This window comes from Tauraco erythrolophus, chromosome 3 (genome assembly GCF_009769465.1).
Source record: "Tauraco erythrolophus isolate bTauEry1 chromosome 3, bTauEry1.pri, whole genome shotgun sequence".
Taxonomy (NCBI): Eukaryota; Metazoa; Chordata; class Aves; order Musophagiformes; family Musophagidae; genus Tauraco; species Tauraco erythrolophus.
Window position 1 is genome coordinate 64380107 of NC_141467.1, and position 22965 is coordinate 64403071.

The 22965-nt window shown below is 41.0% G+C and overlaps 1 protein-coding gene across 1 annotated transcript in view; it reads right to left on the bottom strand.

Moving 5' to 3' along the window:
* Nucleotides 1-22965, bottom strand: part of ASPH (aspartate beta-hydroxylase) — a 107327-nt gene continuing 84362 nt past the window's right edge. The window contains exons 23-27 of the mRNA XM_086609352.1: nucleotides 20612-20749; nucleotides 13858-13993; nucleotides 12977-13068; nucleotides 5987-6120; nucleotides 1-151 (exon numbers count right to left, since the gene is read on the bottom strand). Of these exons, the coding sequence (XP_086465478.1) occupies nucleotides 1-151; nucleotides 5987-6120; nucleotides 12977-13068; nucleotides 13858-13993; nucleotides 20612-20749 (651 nt within the window). The remainder of the gene's footprint in view (nucleotides 152-5986; nucleotides 6121-12976; nucleotides 13069-13857; nucleotides 13994-20611; nucleotides 20750-22965) is intronic.

The window sequence follows — 22965 nt, forward strand, 5'->3', positions numbered from 1 at the left end:
TTAAATAGCAGGAAGGGTACGTCTCTGTTGTGCTGTTAGCTCAGGGTGCCACACATCCACAATGAATATCAGGCGATAACTTTCAGCATCCTGCCATACTTCATGTTCAAAAGAGTCATCAAAAATAAGTACTTTCCCTTCTTCCCAGGTCCTGTAACACAAAAAAGAACATGCTTTAGTGTAGTATTTGAAGAGCCACGGAGCAGGCAAGCTCTATACCAGCTCTGAAGATGCTCTTTGACAAATGCGAACGATTTAAACAGTATATATTGCACAGTCAGGATTTCACTACCTAATATAAAGAGATTGGAGTATCAGAGTTTTAATTGAAATAAACTACAGAAAGATCATTCTGATGTACCTTCATATTACTGAGGGATTGCTTCCCCTCACTCTATGTAGTTATGCCCACATACACATTCAGACATTTATAATATTTGTTATTTATATACTTTTAATGAGTTGAGTCTGGTAAACAGAGAGCAGGTATAATACCGGTGTAGTAATCAACTTTTCTTCTTTTCTAACCAGATACATACATAATGAGTGATGGAAACTGAGGGAACGACCAGTAACATGGTCATACGGTTTGAAGACAAATTACATTAATCAATCTGCTTTTTCTAAAAATCAGAACAACAGAATTAGGCCCTGATTGTGCTTAAAATTTCAGAGATACTAACAGTCTTGTCCCATAAATCCATTCAAAGCACAGAATCTAAAGATTTCTCTTCACAGCAAGGTTATAATGCCATAGTGTACACTGGCTTAACTATGTCTTTAAAGCTGACCTGAAAGGATGAGATCACATAATTTAAAGCCTCTCTGCTTGCCAAGTACTACTTAGGCAGAGCAGATCACTGGACGGACAGAAGTACCCTGGGTGAGTGTCCACTACAGCATGGAAGATACGAGTTTTAACAGTGGTACTTTTCCAAGATCTGTACCTTTGTTCGGAGAAAAAAAAAGGGATGCACACAATTTATTCAAAGTGTGAGGTTTTGAGCACCTCCATTGTTTGAAAAATAAAGAAAATTACCAGATTTAAAAGCAATAACAAGAGGCAATATAGAAGGGAGACACTAATTGTCAGAAGAATCAATGTTCCTGTCAATTTTATGAAGGATAGAATCACAGAATAATTTAGGTCAGAAGAAAATTTGGAAGGGCATCTGGTCTGAGCTTCTGCTTAGAGTAAGACACTGCAAAATTAGATCCAATTTTGAGGTTAGGTGAGATACGCAGATATGTCAGGTTCTTCACGAGTAAATTTTTGAATATCTGCAACCTTGGACGTTCCACCATTTCTTCCTGTGTTTCACCAGCCTCATCATGAAAATTTCCTTCTATCTAAAAGGAATTTCCTTCACTGTCACTTGTGTTCATTATCTCTCATTCTATAATGGCACGTGTCCAAAAAGAGTCTGGCACTGTCTTCTGCACTGTCATCATTCATTAGTAGTTGAAGACAGTAACTATGTCCTCCTTTAGCCTTCTCTTTTTCAGACTCTAAATCAGCTCTCTGAGCTTCTCCTCATGTGTTGCATGCTTCAGTCTCCTGATCATCATCTTCATCCTCCACTGGACTCCCTCTAGTTTATCAACGACTTTTTTTTTTGTACTGAAGAGCCCCAAACTGGACACAGTAACTCCAGAGGCAGTGTCTTGAGTGCAGAAAGAAGAGAAAAATTGCTACCCTTAAACTGCTTCCTATGCACTTGCTAACTCGGTCCAGTAGGCACTTAGCCTTCATCAGACAACAGCACATTATGACTCCTGTTCACCTTGTCCTCTAGGACCCTTAAGTTCTTTTCTTCAAAGCTGCTTTCTATCCAGTCATCATCCAGTCGGTACTGGGGCAAGGTGTTATCAGTTGCAGGGCTTTGCATTTGCTTTGTTGAACTTCAAGAAGATGCACTGGCACACTTCTTCAGCCTGCTGAGATATGGATTCATGATTTCGAATAGAGGATTAATGCCTGGTTACATGCAGTTCTGATACTGCGAAAAATCAACAACTGGTCAGTGACCACTGGTGTTAATGTCACAACATGTCAAAAAGTCACTGCGCTGGTCGTTTGTCACTGCCTCTCACATCTCAATCACTGCATTTAGACATAGCAGCTGATGATGTGTAATGTGGTTTGTCTGTTGTAAAGTCAGGCAGCAGCCTGAGCAAAGAAAATTTATTTTGCATTGCAGCAGGACAAAAGTGTGCACCTGATCATACACCTTCAGGTGAGGCTGGATGAACAATAGTCAGTCGAGTCAATAATGGTCAAAGAAGTGTTATCTCCTAAAACCATTCTACAAGGATAACATAATGAAGTTATTTAACAGGATCCCTTAGGAACTGAAGCAGTCCATAAGGACAGATGCCTTCAAAGGGAATTAGGAACTGTGAACAGTAGTGATGGTAAAGAAAGAAGATCTTCCTGTCAAAGATAAAAATACATTTCTTAGCTCATTTAACTGTTCATTCACAGAGAAAAAAAAATCTCTTTTTTCAAAAACAGGGTGAAAACAGGATTTAGACTCCTAAGTCATCTTGGTATTTTTAACTTTTAATTCAACAAAAGCAAAAACTAAGCATCAAAATTTATGAGGTTATGCTGTAATGTTCTGAAGAGAAATGGAAATTGAAATTGTACCATTTCAATTGAAATGATCATCTAACATATTTTAAACAAGAATACATAAACCAGAAAGCATAACAGGGCAAAAAATTCTCACTTGCTTGCACACCAACATCAGCCTTGAAGGCCCATAATGAGCCTTTTGCAGGTTTCAGCCATGATCATGTGTTTTTCCTGCTACCAATCAGTTACCTGGTAACAAAAATGTTTTATGTCAGATACCCTCAGTCTCTGCTAGGGCACTAAAAGTTATGTTGGTATTATCCAAATTAATGGGAATCAACCACTTGCAGTGCTATAATGCAATAAAAAATCAGGCTGACTTTGGGATTTTTTTGGGGATGTGATTTTTTTTTGGTTTTGGGCAGGTTGTTTCGTTTGGGAGGTATTTTGTTTGGGTTTTTTTGTTGCTGTTTGTGGGGCTGGGGTGGTGGTTAGGTTTTGGGGTTTTGATTGTGTTTTTTTTTTGTTGTATGTTGTTTTTTTGTTTGTTGGGTTTTGTTTGTTTAGGTTTTTTGTTGTGTTTTTTGGTTTGTTTTTTTTTTTTTTTTTTTTAATTAAAGCAAGCCTGAAAAATCCTGCCCTAAATAGCCTGAAAGTGCAGCTCAGTTAAGGACAATAAAAACTCCAAGCACCCAGATGGAGTAGCTTCAGAGGTTAAAACCCAGGATCTATCATTTGCATCATAATGGGATGGGATGTTTTCCACAACAAAGAGAAAGTCATAAAGTTGACAGAACTATTAGCTCTTTCTGAATAGATAACAAAACCCAGCATTAGCATGCAAATAAATATTTTCCAGATGCCTTCCTGGTGTGAGAAACACTTCACAGTGGGACCATAGGGACGATATTATTCTGGTCTGGTGCTGGGGCACTTTGGAGTAGCTTATATCACCACCTGCATAGCTCTAGTGTCACCTGTTACAGGTGAGATCTTGGACTGGCTTCTGCATAAGGCTATAATTCTGCACCTTCATTTCAAAACACAATTACGTTGTCTGACAGAGATGTTCAATTTTGATAACTGGACATTATTTACCCACCATTTTTGTGCATTGTACCCTGCACTTTACAGAGCTGGGACTTCAAAATGGTCCAACAACCTAAAATTACTATAGCTGTACTGACTAACAATGAAGTGTATGAGCTCCTCGCAGCTGCAGAAAGACTCTTCTGCAAGTGAAGGATTAAAACACAGTACTAGACAGAGTTGAGCTGCTTGCCCATGGAAGGGTAAGTTGTGTCGTAACGTTGCGTCGTAACGTTGCTCCTCTAAACATCCACACTGGGTGGCACAGAGGTAACCAAGCACAAAACTTTCATTGTTTCTGTTCTCTCATACGCAGAGCAGTGGGACAGGAGGCCAGTTAAAGCCTGACCTACGCTAACCTTCATATTTGAGCCAGCTCTCCTATTTGAAACCACCAGTTTAACACTGCTCTGAACCAACAAGAGGGGAGGAACTGCAAATGCCCAAGGCAGGATTTCCTCCTGGCACCTTTCCCTTCCACAGGAGACCACCCACCTCCTCTTCCATGGGGGAAGGGATGTAAGAAAACCTCCTTTCATTGCCATCAGTAGACACACTTTCAATGCTTCCAGGGAAAATCCTGTCTTTGATTCTCAATGTATAGCTCTTGCCAAAACCAAGGAAAGCTAACATATTCCATCACAGGCTGTAGTAAGCTCTTAAATGTTTTACATTTCAAATGAGCAAGTCTGATGCATAAATATGAGCCCAGTTCAGGAGCCTGGACACTGGAGCGCTCTGTCCACAGTGTAACATCAGTAACAGGCGTTTCTCCACTCTGACTTTGAGGGAGTATTGCTACAAGGAGGAGGTGGTTAAGTTTATTTTCCATGCTGCTATCTCTTCTGTTCGGATTAAGACAAAGAAGGGTGCCAGCCGTAATAACGGGTGGCAAGTCGTGGACACCTGCTGTTTTGGAATGAGATCAAAACCACCACCTCGTTCACACAGGCTACTAAAGGGCCACCTAACAGTAATGCCTTTCAGTCACGATGATCCAAATCCACAATAATGTCGTAAAGTGAAAAGACTCCACGTCTCCCTGTTACTTCTCTAAGTGCATTGGCTACCACTCCCTCCATCCACATGTCCATCTTAAACTTGATTTGGATATGGTATACTGAAAGCCAACATGTTCATTACCACCTAGATGTAGGTAGTGGAGATTGTAACACTGATTGACAGATAATTAAACAAGCTGGCAAGAGTCCTAACGTGTCTATAGTGACATTGTTGATTATTAACAGTTAGATACTTCTAACCTCAAAAATTCTAAAAAACTACAGCAAGAAATTTTTTTAAATGTTCTGAAAAAAAACCCTTTGCTATGTATTGCAGTCATGCAGACAGAAGTGGCATTTCATTTCTCAGTTATCAGCTATGTCTGTGCATTAGTACTATGAAAGGAATTCAAAATCAATGCTTGTTGCACTCAAATGGTACAGACAAGGCACAGAACCCTCCGAAAATAGACATATAGATACTCAGCATCATTAGAATTCCACTTAAGTCTCAGAAAATTAAGTCTGTAAGCAAAAAGCAATATAGTTAATATATTTTTCTGTCTATGTTTAATAATACCATGCAAAAATCTATCACATTTTCTCACGTTTCCCAGGGCATTATATGCCCTGATTGTTAATGTCTAGCTATTGCTTTTTTTTTTTTTTTTCCACTGAGCAAACAGAGACAAAATTAGTCTTCAAGTCAGCACAAATCTTCCCTGGGGGGTAAGAATTCTTACTTAGAATGCACTTCAAAGAAATTTGCTACCTGCGTAACTCATTGGGCCAAATACTTCATAGATTTGTTCATCTTCAAATCAACTTCAACTGGAATACTTTTAGCTGAAATATAACGAATAACACCAGCTAGGAAGGAAGCTTCTGCCAGAAATACAAGAGTATTCTATCATGGTGGCGAAAATGGAGGTACAGCTCAGTTTCAGCTTTTGCTGAATAAGTAATGAATTCTAAGCCCCTCGAGATCAAAACAAATAGAGGAACTCCGTTAGCAGTTACATTAGACTGGCATTGTAAAAGTAAACAGAGAGACTCTGGACTAAACCCACAGTTACTTTCAAGACACAGCACAGAAGAGCAGCTTTGTCTCCAAAGATTCTTCTGGTATTGTTTGAGAACTGATATTTGCACGTTTGTTCCAAGAGTTAGGGTGCAAATTGCCTGTTTAATGAATTATATTACACCTCTTCATCAGTAAAACACCTCTTTTCTTAAAAAAAAAAATAAAATTACACAGTCCCACCCCTTTTCAGCCTTGAGGAAGGTGGAAAAAAGCCCCCAAAAAAACAAACCATACCTGTTCTCTTGGGCACACCGAATTCTGCAGCCTTCCTTAGGTATCACCAAGCCCAAATGCATCCTTAGCCGACAATTGGTGGGCCCTGTGTGAGGCCAGACATGAGTTCCCGGGTGCATGATAGAATATTTGATCTGCAAGGAGAGAGAGGCAGGCCTTCAACACATTCATCTTCACAATCATAGTGCTCAGAGTTCAGGACTTCGTTACATCTCATCCTTGATGACGGGTCAAAAGTGCAATGTCACCTTTTGTTTGAGTCTCAGCAACAATGTGCATTCTCACATCCTAAAGGTGTTCGCTACTACAAAAACCATGTCTTGAGGGGGTGATGGCGTGGTGTGTCCACTTGTTTGCGTATGCGCGTGTAAAAGTACATAATTTTCATTTTGCTTAAAATAATCAGTATTCGTATTTCAACCTAGAAATAATTATCTCCTATCTACAATCAGAAAAATACCTTCTTTTCTGTGGAAGGACTCACAGATACTCTTCTCATTTAAAAGGATGGACCACAGGAGACACAAAGCCTGTGTTAGCCAGACTGACTGGCCCTTCTTAGATGACATCTGGGTTGTGAAGATTACTCTCAGCCTTGGCTGGAACAACTATGGGATGGTGGAGTTCAGGATCATGAGAGGAGGGAGAAAGGCAGAAAGCAGGATTACTACCTACAGCTTCAGACGAGCAGACTTTATTCAAGGATCTGCTGGGACAAAAATCCCATGACATGCAGTGCTGGAGAGAGGAGGGGTCTAGGACAGCTGGTTGATTTTCAAGGATCACCTTGTACGAGCTGAAGAATGGTTCATCCCCATGTGCCGGAAGCATGGACACCCAGACAAAATTGAAACACAAAAAAAAGGAAGCACACAAGAGGCGAAAGCAGGGTCAGGTCACCCAGGAAGACTGTAGAGACACACTCTGAGCATGTAGGGATAAGGGTTAGGAAAGTAAAATCTCTCCTGGTATTGAGTCTGGAGATCGAAGTGAAGGGCAACATAAAGGTTCCCACAAATACATAAGCAGTAAAAGGAAGTCTAGGGAAAACATGGGCCTGCTGCTAAATGCAGCCAGAGATCTAATGACAAAGGACAAGGAAAAGGCTGAGGCACCACATGCTGTCTTTGCCTCAATCTCTACTCATATGACTGACCTTAAGGAATCTCAGGCACCTGAGACCAGTGGAAAAGACTGAAGCAAAGATGACTTAACCTCAGTGGACGAGGATTAGGTTAGGGAACATTTAAGCAAACTCAACAAACTGGTCCATGAGTCGTCATGGGATCCACCCGTGAGTACTGAGGGAGCTGGACAATGTGAATCCACACTCAACAAGCTTTGAAAGGTCACAGCAACCAGCAGAAGTCCCTGAGGACTGGGAGAAAGCAAATGTTGTTCCTATCTTCAGGAAGGGCAAGGAGAAGGATCTGAGGAACTGCAGGCCAGTCAGCCTCACCTTAATCCCCAGGAAGGTGTTGAAGCAAATATGAATGAATGGTTTGGGTTGGAAGGGACCATTTCCAAACACATGAAGGCAAAGAAGGCGACTGGGAGCAGTCAGCATGGATTTACAAAGGAGAATTCATACTCAACCAGCTTTCTGTGGTCAGATGTCTAGCTTGCTGGATGAGGGAGAGTTATGTGTGTCATTTAGCTCAACTTTAGTATGACTTTCAACACTGTCTGCCATAAATATCCTTATTGACAAACTGATGAAACAGAAACTAGGTAAGTTGACAGGTGGATTGAAAACTAGCAGTTCAGCCAAGCTCCAAGAGTTGTGATTGGAGGCACGAAGTCCAGTTGGCGGTCACTCATCAGAGGCATACCCCAGGGCTTAATACTGGGTCCAACACTATTCATTAGCTTCACAAACAATGCAGATGATGGGAGAAAGTGCATCCCCCTCAGTAAGTTTGCAGATGATAGAAAATGGGGGAGAAATGGTTGATACTTTACATTGGGGTTTTCTGCCATTCATAGGGACACTGGCAGGCTGGAAAAAGGAGCAAACAGGAATCTCATGATGTTCAGCAAAGAAGTGCAAAGTTACTCAATGGGCAGGAATAACCCCATGCATCAATACATACTGGTGGACAACTGTCTGGAAAGCAAATTCCCAGAAAAAGACCTGGGGTCCTCACAGACAACAATTTTGTAGAATCATATAATAGAATGGTTTTGGTTGGAAGGGATCTTTAAAGATCATCTAGTTCCAACCCCCCTGCCATGGCCAGGGACATCTTCCACTACATCAGGTTGATCAAAGCCTCATCCAACGTAGCCTTGAACACTTCCAGGGATGGGGCAGCCACAACTTCTCTGGGCAACCTGTTCCAGTGTTCCACCACTCGCATTGTAAAAAATTTCCTCGTAATATCTAATCTTACTTTCCCCTCTTTCAGTTTAAAGTCATTACCCCTCGTCCCATCACTACACGCCCTTGTAAAAAGCCCCTCTCCAGCTTTTCTGTAGGCCCCTTTAGGTACTAGAAGACTGCTATAAGATCACCTCAGAGCCTCCTCTTCTCCAGCCTGAACAACCCTAACTCTCTCAGCCTGTCTTCATGGGAGAGGTGCTCCAGCCCTCAGATCATCTTTGTGGCCCTCCTCTGGACTCACTCAGGAACTCCACATCCTTCTTGTGAAGGATACTTCTGAAGGTAGTATTCCAGATGGGGTCTCACGAGAGCAGAGCAGAGGGGCAGGATCACCTCCCTCGACCTGCTGGCCACACTTCTTTGTATGCAGCCCTGGATATGGTTGGCTTTCTGGGCTGCAAGCGCACATTGCTGGCTCATGTTGAGCTTCTCATCCACCAGCACTCCCAAGTCCTTTTCCTCAGGGCTGCTCTCAATCCATTCTCCGCCCAGCCTGTACTTGTGCTTGGGATTGCCCTGACCCATGTGCAGGACCTTGCACTTGGCCTTGTTGAACTTCATGAGGTTCTCACAGGCCCATCTCTCCAGCCTGTCAAGATCCCTGTGGATGGCATCCCTTCCCTCCAGCATGTCCACAACACCACACAGCTTGGTGTCATCTGCAAACTTGCTGAGGGTGCACTCAATCCCACTGTTCATGTCATCAACAAAGATGTTAATTTAAACAGCACTGGCCCCAGTGCTGACCCCTGAGGAACACCACTCATCACTGGTCTCCACTTGGACATCTAGCCATTGATCGCAACTCTTTTGAGTGCAACCATCCAGCCAATTCCCTATCCACCGAGTGGCCTATCCATCAAATCTGTGCCTCTCCAGTTTAGAGACAAGGATGTCGTGCAGGACAGCATCAAATGGTTTGGACAAATCCAGGTAGATGATGTCAGTTGCTCTTCCATTATCCACTAACACTGTAACCCCATCATAGAAGGCCACCAATTTTTTCATAAGCCAGCAATGTGCCCTTTCAGCAAAGACGACCACCAGCCTCCAGGGCTGCATTAGGGAGAGCTTTGGCAGCAGGCTGAGGGAGGTGATCCTTCCCCTCAGAGTTGGTGAGACATCTTGAGTGCTGGGTCCAGCTGTGTGTTACCTACTATGAGAGAGACATGGACATAACGATGCAAGTCTAGTGAAGGGATATAAAGGTGATTAAGGGATTGGAGCATCTGAAATACAAGGGGAAACAGAGAGCTGGGACTGCTCAGCCTGGAAAAGAGAAGGCTCAGGCAGATCTTTTCAATATATACAAATATCTGATGGGAGGAGTGAAGACGACTAAGGTAGGCTCTTCTCAGTGGTATCCAGTGAAAGGAAACAGGCAACAGACACAGATCGAAACCAAGCTGGGAGGCTGTGTCGATCTGCTCGAGGGTAGGGAGGCCCTTCAGAGGGATTTGAACAGACTGGATCGTTGGGCTGAGGCCAATGGCATGAGCTTTAATAAGACCAAGTGCAGAGTCCTTCACTTGGGGTATAAAAACCCCAAGCATCGCTATAGGCTCGGGGAGGAGTGGCTGGAGAGCTGCCTGGCGGAGAAGGACCTGGGGGTGTTGGTTGACTACCGGCTTGATATGAGCCAGCAGTGTGCCCAGGTGGCCAAAAAGGCCAATGGGATACTGGCGTGTATCAAGAATAGTATGACCAGCAGGAGCAGGGAAGTGATCCTGCCCCTGTACTCGGCACTGGTGAGGCCGCACCTGGAATATTGTGTCCAGTTTTGGGCCCCTCGCTTTAAGAGAGATATTGAGCTCCTGGAGCGAGTCCAAAGAAGGGCGACTAAACTGGTCAAGGGGCTGGAAAATAAAACTTATGAGGAGCGGCTGAGGGAGTTAGGGCTGTTTAGCCTGGAGAAGAGGAGGCTGAGGGGAGACCTGATTACGGCCTACAAATACTTGAGAAAAGATAGTGGGGAGTTAGGGGAAGAGCTCTTTACATTAGTGACGGGTGATAGAACAAGAGGAAATGGGCATAAGCTTAGTCAGGGGAGATTCAGGTTGGATGTTAGGAAGTATTTCTTCTCTGAAAGGGTTGTCAGCCACTGGAATAGGCTGCCCAGGGAGGTGGTTGAGTCCCCATCCCTGGATGTGTTTAAGAATAGGGTGGATGAGCTACTTGAGGATATGGTTTAATGGGGATTAGGGATGGTTGGACTCGATGATCTCTAAGGTCTTTTCCAACCTAGAAATCTATGAATCTATGAATCTATGAAACACCGGAAACTCCATTTAAACATAAGAAAAAAACTTTTTTACTGTACACTGGAACAGGTTGCCCAGAGAGGCTGTAAAGTCTCTGTCCTCCAAGGCATTCAAAACCTGACTGGACACAGTCCCAAGCAACCTCCTGTAGTTCATCATGTTTTGAACAAGATGTCCCTTCCCACCTCTGTCTTTCTGTGATTCCACAACAACCCAACACAGGAAGTGTGACTATTGCATGTTAGTGGTGAGAAGCATCTTTTCAACTCAGAAATCTGCACATCAGGCTTGGATAGGATAATTTTGATAAATCTTAAGAGTTTAAAGCGTTGCCTGCTCTCCAACTGTAACAAGTCAGCATAAGACAGAATGTGTCTAATGTGTTAGCCATTCCCACTATCCGAGGTTTCAGCTTACCAGCAGTTTCTTACAACAGCAAGCAATAAGCTCCAGTGACCACGATGAACACAGATGCTCCAACCCACCACCTCTTGATTGCCCTGTCAGACTCCAATGCAATGCAAATAACTGGCTATGCAGGATACTTACTAGTATCTCAGAGAAGCATTTTTTTTAATCCTAATATACCAGCACTGCAGAATGATTACTGGCATGTACTTTATCTGTCCATGCAGATCAGTCCAGATATGTTTGTGGATTATATATGTATGCCCTGTACTCAAGTACTATATACAAAGAGTTGTGAACTAGTGACGAGTTATACTACAGTTGTTTAGTTGTTAAGTAAAACTCCAAGAAGCTAAGAAATGATCAGAATTAAAGTTACCTGTGTACCACTTTTACTTAACATCTATTTTTAAGAAGGATAACTTCTAATAATATGATCACTTGCTATTGTTCTACAGTGTTTCTCAGCAGCACTGAGTGGGTAGTTGATTTTTCTCATTACTTTTATCTTTGTCAAAACACAAGGTGCCCAAAGAATCCAAATGGTCTATCTACCACAGAATTCCTAATTTCCTGATTGTGTTTGTTCCCAGTGCTTCAGTACATAAATAGAGATTAAGTGATATTTTAGATGTAATTTACCAGTAAGAATCTGAGGCATGACTAGCATAAGACCAAAATTGTCCCAGGCATCCTAATATTGGATATAAAACTTCAGACTTCTACACTATTTTACATTTTATATGTCCAAAGCACATGACTACAGCTATAGTTGTTAATACATAATGCTTCCACAAACCACATCCTGGTGATAACGTGAAGTGCCAAAAAATGATGAACAAAATAGTAGCTGTCAAAGAGAATTTGTTTTCTGAGATAGAACCATTTTGGCTACGGATGCTTCAGAAAGCAGTTTTCTTGCTGTTAGCCACACTGAGCATCATGACCTTTCTCATCAGTTATATTCACTACAACCAGCCTTTGCAACAAATCAATGAAACAATAACCATGTTCATTCCCAGAATAGTAGCCATTTAGTGCACTTCTGCACATCAAAAGCAAGAGTCTGATGAAAAAGTTGAACACTTACACAGGAAGCTCTGAATTAGGATTATGCTAGCACTGTGATTTCCAAGTTTTGCATCCTTAATTTTGCAACCTGAAAGTTATTCTCATGTAGTCATTATAGATAAAATATAATAATTTTTTTGACCAAAAAAAAAGAGAAAAATTCAGTCCTACAGAATCATGATAATATGTATTTGATCCATAGAATGTAAATTTACTGCATGCTTTAACTAGGTTAATTTATAGCAGAGCAGTCAGTGTAGATCAGGCAATTGAAACAACCTTTTTTAGCACCCAAGGCTACAGCTCATGGATGTAAAGTTTCTTTCCTTTACCTTTAGGGAAGAAGCAAGTGAGAGCAGTACTGTTGTTTGGCTTCCATGAGTCAATTCTCTTGTCTAATGCAGCCAGGCTGGGGTAGATGGGTGAAATTTATCACAGTGAGCTCACTGGCTCACTGAAAGAGTCTTGTAAACTTAGGTTCAGATAAGAGTAATTGTAGGAAAATTTGGGTTATAAAGGACCTAATCCAACCTCTTTCTCAAAGTAGGGTTAGTTGTGAGTCAGATAAGTTTAGTAAATTATTACTTATTGGTTGACCCATGGCAAATAACGTCTTACCTATCATGAGCTCTCAGCAAACACAAGGTAATTTGGCTCAACTAAAGACGCCATAGAAAGGCTTCAGCTAACGTATTTTACCTTGCATTTGCTGGGCACCAAAATTGGGCATATTTTTACTGTTAACTTCATTGTTTGCCTCAGGCATCATTAAATATACCAAGGTCATGCATCCCTCTATACACATTTCTCAAAATCACTTGCTCCCAGCAATAGTAATTTGCAAAAACAGAGAAGTTTGACAGGTACCTGCCCTCTTCTGCAGCCAGTAGCTTCTGGGAATCTTTCCAATAAAGCACATGTTTTTGGAACACTTTTACAAGCATTCTCATTTTTTCTTCCTAGTGAAAATAATTAATAGAGCATTGGTAAGAGCAACAAACAAATATTTCATTGTTTTCTACTTTGCAGAAGAACAGCAAAGATGTCAAAGAGATGATGCCACAAGGCATGTAAATATTATTATTCCCATTTTAGAGATCATGAAACAGAAGTACTTACACGTTGCAATATCAGAGCAGCCTGCAACGTTTACTTTTAAATTATTTGTGAAGAACAAGCTTTCTATCAATTTTAAACATGATTCTACAAGTACAACCATTAATGAGGCTGCACAGAAAAAAAAAAAGATGAAAAATGCCAGCAACATCATACCGTTTCAACACGAGACTATATTTTTATATAAGTTAAGGTCATTCCTGTAGTTGGGTGTCCCCCTGCACAGTTCAGCGACAGGGCAGCAGCAGGCTTATTAAAGCTCATAGTCTTTGACTTATACCTTTTCTGAATGATACATCTCAGCTAGCTGACAACACAATTTTGAGGATGTGCCTTCCCCCGCGTTCTTGTCTCCCCTCAGGCTGATCCGTAACATGTATTACCATGCAAAATGTCGGCAGCCTTGCCAGGAGAGGAGTCTTACCTCAAGGGAGTCTTAGAAGTGCTTGGGGACAACATGGTTTAGAATAAAGAACTCTTGTTCACTGTCACAGGGGTCCCAGACACTATTTTATTAGCTCACTTCTGCAGTTTCAGTGGTTTCAAAATAGTTCTGGAAAAAACTGTGTTGCTACTTCTTATTACACTATATTAATCTGAGAAAGTAAAATTGGGGAAAGAGAATGTTTTACCTTGTTGCCATAAGGTAAACTGGCTCCAGTCTCCTTTTTCTCGTAGATTCTCATCTTCGGGCAGGAAAAGGCTTCTTTTTTTATCCATCACAGCAAGCCCCTCATCCCGAATGAGCTTCCAGTTTTTTTCTAAGGACTGTTATGAAAGTCATGTTACTGCACTAAGAACTTACTGCCTTTTGCTTTAGTACCATTTTTATTTTTCTCTGCCATCATTAACTTTTTCTTAAATTTAAAAGCACTAAAAAAGTGTTCATCATCATTATAAAGTTTCTTCATATTCAATTCCCTTCTGACACATTAAGGCAGGAAAAATAACTTTCACAGGATTCTTCAGATTCAGTTACATTGGAATCATAAAATTTCAATAACACCCAGCTTCTTTGCAGACGAGGTCTCACTTTTTGATTTTTGATTAGCCTAAGGGCTCTTTAACAGACCTTTTTGTAGAACAACATTGATCTTCTTAAACACAGCGCATGTTACCTGGCAGCACTCCTGAGACTAGAAAACCACTCGCACAACCTGGAACTCCAGGTGTAGGCAAAACATCACGGTTCAAAGAGGACAAACGTAAACAGGCCACTTATCTTGAGAGTTATGATATAGACCTTCAAAAAGGTTTGCAAAGATTCACTTGCACATGCTGATGCTATTGAAAAAGATCAAATACAACTTGAAATGCCAGGTAATGATTTATCGATACAACCATTAAAAATGTGTAAGCTGCCTTGTACTTCATACACACCAAAACCACAAGATGTAGAATTAAAAATTTTGTTCTCTGCTGCCTTACGACATTATATTTGTAAAAATCAGATAGATTAGAAAACCTTTTATTCTACCAATAAGAAGTCATTTCAATGTTATAACAATATAAATGGAAAACCCACAGTGTAACAATGGACTTGGATAAAAGTGACTTCCATTTCCCAGCTGCTTACTTTACTTGCTAAACCTTATTTTGGGTGAATAGTTTTCATTTTTCCTTTGTCCTTTTGAGCAAAGCATTTCTGTAAGACGTTTTAAATCAATTTAATACTGAAAAAGGCTAAAGTGTGTTCCCGCACTACCTCTTGATATGATGTGTAAAGCTGAGTAAAACTGAAAAGTCTGTGAGCCTAGGTGATATAACTGCCCCTTTTTAGCTTTAAAACTCCATATGGTTATTAGCCTTCCCCATATAATTTAAACAGTTGCGTTTTCCATTTGACTTTTTTTTCAATTAAAAGACAAGCTGATCACACAAAATAGGTTGAACCTTGATATATCATAAAAGGCTCAGCAAGCCATGGCTAGAACATGCTGTCTGTAATATGACGACTTTCTCGCACTAGAACATTTTTATGTAGGCTAAGGCATATGAAAATTAGGATTGTTTTCTCTCTCATTTATCAGCAAAGAGGAAGAGTGCTTATCATTCTTCCTGGTGCATTCACCTTACCCTCTTCCACTGAGGGGTTTCCATAACACTTGTTTAACAGTCAACATTTCTACTTAATGTTTTTTAGAATATCTTTGGAAAACTGACTTTTTCCAAAATGCAAGGGTACAAAACAAGACTGCAAATTTCCACCTGATCAGAGATGAATATAGGAACAGTGCTGGTACTGATTAAGCACTACCATATCTACAAAAGGAAATACCAGCTTGAATACCTGATTTTGCACTGGCTGGAGAAGAGAAACAAAAGAATAACTTACATTTACACAGGCCTCAAATTAAAGTGATACAGATCAACAAAACTGGGAAACATTAAAAGATATTACAATGCTTCTCTGTTTCCTCAAACTCCTACTCCCTCATGTGAAAAAAGGTAAAAGGGAGCATTAACCCATGCAGATAAGATGATGCATGAAGAGCACTAGCACTGGTGGTCCAAGCAGTTGCAGGCAACAGCTGCTTTGTCACCTCTAATCCTTCACAAGTGCCACAGGCTGAAAGTTAACCTCCAAAGGTTCGTGTTTGTCTTCACCTTTTAAGACTCCTTCCCTAACATGTGGGATATGAAGTGATTCAAACACATATCACTGATTTTGAACTAGCTCCTCAATGGTTTTAGGCATAACTTGCACTGAAATCAACAGTGTCTCTATTTTCATGGACACTGTCTACAAAAAACACTGACAGTGCTTTACTATGAGTAGTAGGCAACTCCTAGGTAGAAAGGAAGCAGGGAGTTACAGGATTTCGAACACAGCTCAGTCTTGATCTTGATATAGGTATATCTTGAGTGGTAAGAACACATAACACCATTAAAACACAATGACTAAGTCCAGGACTTGGACTTAAGGCTCTTGATCCAAGAGCTGGTATCTACAGAAAAATGGTAAATAAGCTTATGCTCCACAATACGTAGGGATTCAAGCCCCAGGTTAGAGCAATAAATTCTTATTATATTTGGTGTAATATCCTGATTTCAAGTGAAGAATCAGGTGGTGAACAGCACTGGGAGCATATGTACTTGTTTCCCAAAAGCTGATTCCCATAAACCTCCATATGGCTTTTTAAATATCGTTCCTAACAATAATGGAAGTTTACAGTTGCTTTACATCTGGCAATAGTGTAGATTTTTTTGGCAAAGAAGTTACTACATTTAAATAGAGATTTCTTAATATTGGTTTATTTTTATGTGTGGCGATTACATTAAAAGAATCCTGACTCAGTGCTGTCAAACCCTTTCAGTGCATGATCATAAATGACACAGGCAGAGATTAAGAGGTTACTACCCCTCATGTGAGGCATAACGACTGACCACACTTAATCCATTGGACTATAAAATAAAATCATGATGAAGCCTTTAATCTATTTCATTTTGTTACTGGAATGGAGTAGGAGAGTATTCACAGTCAGTTACTGTATCTCTGCTGGGGAACGCTGATGACCTCCAAGTAAGGGGCAATTTTTCAACCTTTCAAACTAGATTCCTTGCACCCATTCAGTCCCTCACAGTGCTTGAACATCAGCATGCGTACACCTCATCTCTGCTCTTTTCAACACAAGGCTTCCCTTGAAGCATCCAGTCACACTTTAAATGCATATTTCAATATAATTTCTCCATTAAATATGAATTTTTAGCTATTATTAGCTAAACCTTTAAGCCCTAGCTGTCACTCCACAGAAAACATTAGGGATATGTGCTGTTGCCAGTACTTTCATTCTCTTTCTGTGCTTTCCTTGCTGCACTTTAAACTTTTAATTGATAAAACCTAAGCCATTGTCCTAGTTTTAGCTGGGACAGCGTTTTTTTTTAACAGCTAGAAGAGCTCCATGTTTTGGTTTTACTCAGAGGCTCACTCTGAGAAGAACACTGATAACAAGCTGCCAAGGACTTTTCAGTGTGCCGGAGTGCAGAAGCACGGCGGGATAAGGGGGGAGCATAGCTGGGACAAGGGGGCCACGCATCCCCTTGTGATTTGTGGTGGAACTTAAGATTGAGGGCCAAACTGGCCAATTAGTATGCCATATCATGCAGCGTCATGCCCAGTATAAAAGCGAGGGTCAGCCGGGAAGAAGGGCTTTTGCGCTTTGGCTCTTTTGCGCTTGCTGCACTGTTGCTCTGCTGGTTTTTTCTTTCTTTTCTCTCTCTCTCTCTCTCTCTCTCTGCCCCTCTCTATTTCGGGGCCTCACGTTCGTCCGGGATTGCAGCTTCGGGACGAGACGGGCTTCGCATACGAGGGGGTGGTGAGCACCTATCCTGTGTATTAAATCATCTGTATTAAAATCATTCTTATCTCAACCCACAGGTTTCCCGTTTATCCTTTAATTCTCTCCCTCATTCCTGGGGTTGGGGGAGGGGGAGTGACCGGCTGTGTGTGGGGGAGGAAGTTTTCAACCTAACCCACGACAGCCATCAGAGAAAACTGATAACAAAAGATCTATTTTAATCAATCAGCTGTTCACTGTAGTACATTATTGGCAAAGCATCCTCTGGGTCCTTACCAAAAGTCAATAGACACAACATGAGGACAGGACAGAGTTACCTAGGTCATTACCTATGCATTAGTTTCAGACTGGTGAAAAGCCTCTAGGATCCACTAGCATTGTACCTCTTTTATGATTTTTTTTTTTTTAAAGGAGCATCAGAATAGAAAAATAATGCAATACTGAGATTCTACAAAAGGTACCAGAAAATGACAGACAAGTAGGTAATAGTGAAGTAAATAAAGAATGAGATTGGCTTTAATCTTACCCACCAGTCAATTAAACATCAGGTCTAAATTAGTTGTCTAGGCTTCTTTTTTTAGTAAATCAGTAGGAAAGTTAACACCAGAAAGGGAGAAGGCCATCCTTAGATAGTTATTTGACATAGTAAAAATTAATCATTCTCTGGAAATACCTCTTTTTGACCTGTAATCTAGATCACTGGCACAGACAATATGCCTTGTGTCTATACAGCTACAGTTAGGTGAGCTGAACGCCCCTCAGAAGGTATTTATGAAAGTGTGAATGCTGAAAAAAAGACAATTTTCCCTTCAAGTTTTCTGTGGCTAAAGCAAGGCATTGTCAAAATTAACATCTCCATCTCCAGTTCTAAGAAACCACATGACACTTTATAACCAAATCAAGCCAGGTCTGTGCTATAAGATGCTACTGACCACAGCTGTACTGGTTAATAGAACGAACCACAAAGAGCTGCCAGAGTCTGGCTTTAGCACTGTCTCAGTCACGAATAAATCCTCAGTTAGTACTGTTAAGCTACTAAAATGTTGAAAACAGCTTGTTGACATTTAACAAGTGGTGAAACACAGGGAGAGGGGGTCTTCGCACTTTGCCCTTCATACAGCAGTTTTTAAGGCCAAATTCTATCATTGGGATTTGGTAGCATTTCCTATGCATCCTGCTCAGATGTAAGAGGAACGTAACAAGATGAAGTAGTAAAAAATAACTGCTGCTTGATTTTTGCTCTGTGGAATAGGGAAAAAAATGTTTTCTTTAACTAAAACATGTACAGAAGTTTGAATATTTCAGAAATTAATAAAACCAATGTCTTCAATGAGTTTTTTCCATTTTCTGGATAATACTACTTCAAATCTTGCTTGCAGAGACATATGTTACTAGAATCAAGTCTGCTTTCTTTCAGAACTTCAAGTACTTTCTTGAGTTATGGGGGAAACACGACAATACAAATACTTTTGTTGATGCACTTATGTTTTGGGTTTATACTTTCAACTGTGAATGTTATCTTGAAGAATATAAATCTTACTAACTTCGCATTATGGTACCTATGCAAGTAAATTAGCAGCCACAATTTAGTCCAGATTCGATGACATATTGCTAATAAACAGCTAAAATATATACCACAAAATGATTAGATTGCAGAGGTATGACAGGATTTCAGAGAAGCAGTTGGGCTGTGGAAGTCAGGTGTGAATTTCTGTCCTTGCTGGTCTTCTGAATGGCTCTTCTAGGAGTCACGCAGGATGCTGATCCAAACTAAGACAGCCATATATGGTCTGATCCATCTGAAAAAATCCCTTCAAGGTGGAGCCCTGGCCATTTTATAACAGGAAACTGAATTCTTTCATCCTTCAAAGCTGATTTGTCTCCTTGCACCACAGGTGAAGGGACTATTACCTTCTGTCACTTAGGAATTTGAATGGTTTACGTGTAAGAGACTGTAAAACATCACTGCAGATAGCTCTAAAGCATCAATAAAATAGTATATATTCTTTCCTTTTTGTTTGGCAAAAGTATGATAAGAAGTTCCCAGCTTCTCCTTCTCTTTCATGGCAGGAAGTATCTATTCTTACATATACCTGAAGAATGAGTTTGTATTGATATACACATTTCAAATTTTCCCAAACATTAGTTCATAAAGCTAAATGCTTTTTTGTGTGACTGAGATTACACTGGAGAATCACACTTTAATCTAAATTTCCTAGTCTTACTTATGTTGCCATCAAAACCATAACAAGAAAAAAAAATTAAAAATCTTCCGGGTTTAATTTCTTTGTTTCTTTTTTTTTTTTTTTTAAAAAAATAGAATAATCCTTTTATAATAAGTGTTTTAACATGTTATGTAACTAAGCACAGTGAAACAATCACTCTCAAGGAATCTCTCTTGCAAATAAACATTTCTGCTTTTAAATTATTTGTGCAGAATATTTCTAAACCACATACTGAGAACTAAAACACACACATTCTTCCCTCCTTTTTTATTTTTTAGGAATTATGATTTAAATTATTAAAATTAAAATAAAATAATAAAAAATAGGCAATTTTGGAAGCACAAACTATTATTATGAATAATAACCAGACTATTTGTCTTGCATTAAATAAGAAAAAATAACTTCAAACAACTTAAATTCTGTGTTGTTATCTTTTGCTAAATCCATCACTGGGAGTCTACGTTTGTTTCTCTTATGCAATTAAAAGCTTCCAAAGAAGTTACCAAATTTTACACGAAGGATGAAGGACACAGCCTTAGCCGACTAATTGAAAATTCACAACAGGTGTCCCAGACATTACCAAAGTTTGCTGTCATTTTGCACTTGAGACATTACAGTTGTCTATCATGCAAACTTCGTATTCATTAATCATTTCAGCCCTACTGTGCTCATTTTCAATTTTGAAAATGCCTGAGCTTGTTTTATAGTATCTTAGTTAAATCTTGTGCTCATTCTGAGATTGGTGTCTGGTACCCACAGCCAGTGATTCAGACCTTATAGATTAGCATTTTCTCTGCTTAATACCTTAGATTATAGTTGTTATTAACAAAAAATAATCAAAATATACAGAAACAAACTCTTACCTTCACCAGTTCCGTATAACCAGTTTCCCTTGCTGTCCACCAAGGCTGAGCTTTCAGTCCCTTTACATTGTAGAGGGAGCGCTGCCAAACTGATGCAAAGTGACCTCTTTGGTATCCAAGTTCATACCACTTGTATGCCTAGAAGATTGCAGTTGTTACCAATCAAATTCATATAGAATCATAGAATGGTTTGGGTCGGAAGGGACCTCAAAGATCATCTAGTTCCAACCCCCCTTCCATGGGCACAGAAATCCTCCACTACACCAGGTTGCCCAAAGCCTCATCTAACCTGGCCTTGAACACTTCCAGGGATGGGGCAGCCACAACTTCTCTGGGCAACCTGTTCCAGTGCCTCACCACCCTCAGAGTGAAGAATTTCATCCTTATATCTAATCAAAATCTGCTCTCTTTCAGTTTAAATCCATTGCCCCTTGTCCTATCACTGCACGCCCTTGTAAAAAATCCTTCTCCAGCTTTCTTATAGGCCCCCTTTAGGTATTGGAAGGCTGCAATAAGATCAACCCGGAGCCTTCTCTTCTCCAGGCTGAACAGCCCCAACTCTCTCAGCCTGTCTTCATAGCAGAGGTGCTCCAGCCCTTAGATCATCTTTGTGGCCCTCCTCTGGACTCACTCCAGGAGCTCTATGTCCTTCGTATGTTGGGGACTCCAGAGCCGAATGCAGTATTCCAGGTGGGGTCTCACAAGAGCTGAGTAGAGGGGCAGAATCACCTCCCTTGACCTGCTGGCCATGCTTCTTTGGATGCAGCCCAGGATACAGTTGGCTTTCTGGGCTGCCAGCGCACATTTCTGGCTCATGTTGAGCTTCTCATCCACCAGCACTCCCAAGTCCTTTTCCTCAGGGCTGCTCTCAATCCATTCTCCGCCCAGCCTGTACTTGTGCTTGGGATTGCCCTGACCCACGTGCAGGACCTTGCACTTGGCCTTGTTGAACCTCATGAGGTTCTCACAGGCCCACCTCTCCAGCCTGTCACAGTCCCTCTGGGTGGCATCCCTTCCCTCCAGCATGTCCACAACACCACACAACTTGGTGTCATCTGCAAACTTGCTGAGGGTGCATTCGATCCCACTGTCCATGTCACCGACAAAGATGTTAAATAGCACTGGCCCCAGTGCTGACCCCTGAGGAGCACCACTCGTCACAGGCCTCCACGTGGACATTGAACCGTTGACCACAACTCTTTGAGTGCGACCATCCAGCCAATTCCTTATCCACCGAGTGGTCCATCCATCAAAACCATGTCTTTCCAGTTTAGAGACAAGGATGTCATGTGGGACAGTATCAAATGGTTTGGACAAATCCAGGCAGATGATGTCAGTTGCTCTTCCCCTATCCATCAATGCTGCAACTTCATTATAGAAGGCCACCAAACTAGTCAGGCAGGATTTGCCCTTAGTGAAGCCATGTTGGCTGTCACCAATCACCTCCTTACTTTCTGTGTGCCTTAGCATAGTCGCCAGGAGGATCTGCTCCATGATCTTGCCGGGCACAGAGGTGAGACTGACTGGCCTGTAGTTCCCTGGGTCTTCTTTTTTCCCCTTTTTAAAGATGGGGGCTACGTTTCCCCTTTTCCAGTCAGTGGGAACTTCACCAGATTGCCACGACTTCTGAAATATGATGGATAGTGGCTTAGCAACTTCATCTGCCACTTCCCTCAGGACCTGCGGATGCACCTTGTCTGGTCCCATGGACTTGTCCATCTTCAGGTTCTTAAGATGGTCTCGGACCTGATCTTCTCCTACAGTGGGCGGTTCTTCATTCTCACAGTCCCTGCCTTTGCCTTCTGTGACTTGGGCTGTGCCACTGGAGCTCTTGCCAGTGAAGACTGAGGCAAAGAAGTCATTGAGAACCTCAGCCTTCTCCATATCCCGGGTAGCCAAGGTCGCACAGAAAAAGAGTAAGTTATGCTTTTTTGGCAAGGTGATAGACTGTCTCTTTTTATGCTGGGCCTATTCTTCTAATGTGAGGTAGTAACGAACACTTTAAGGAAAATGAAAACAAACTCACTCAAAAAACCCCAACTAACAATCCCAAAATAGATCAGAGTCGGCCAAGTCTGTGCAATCCAACATTAGCAAAATAGGATAAACTTCTCACAATCATTCACACCAAATATGGGTCAGTAATCTAGGCGCTGTCCTTGAACTTGGGAGATCCAGTTCTTTGTTATCTTGGTCAACCTTGTTTTCTCTATGTTTCAATTCTCTACCTATGAATTAAAGATGACTGCCTTCTGCTGCCAATAGAGATGCTGTGACGATGAAAACAGTGCTAACTTTGGGGATCTAAGTCGTTACATAATTATCTAACATACGTACATACATATATATATATA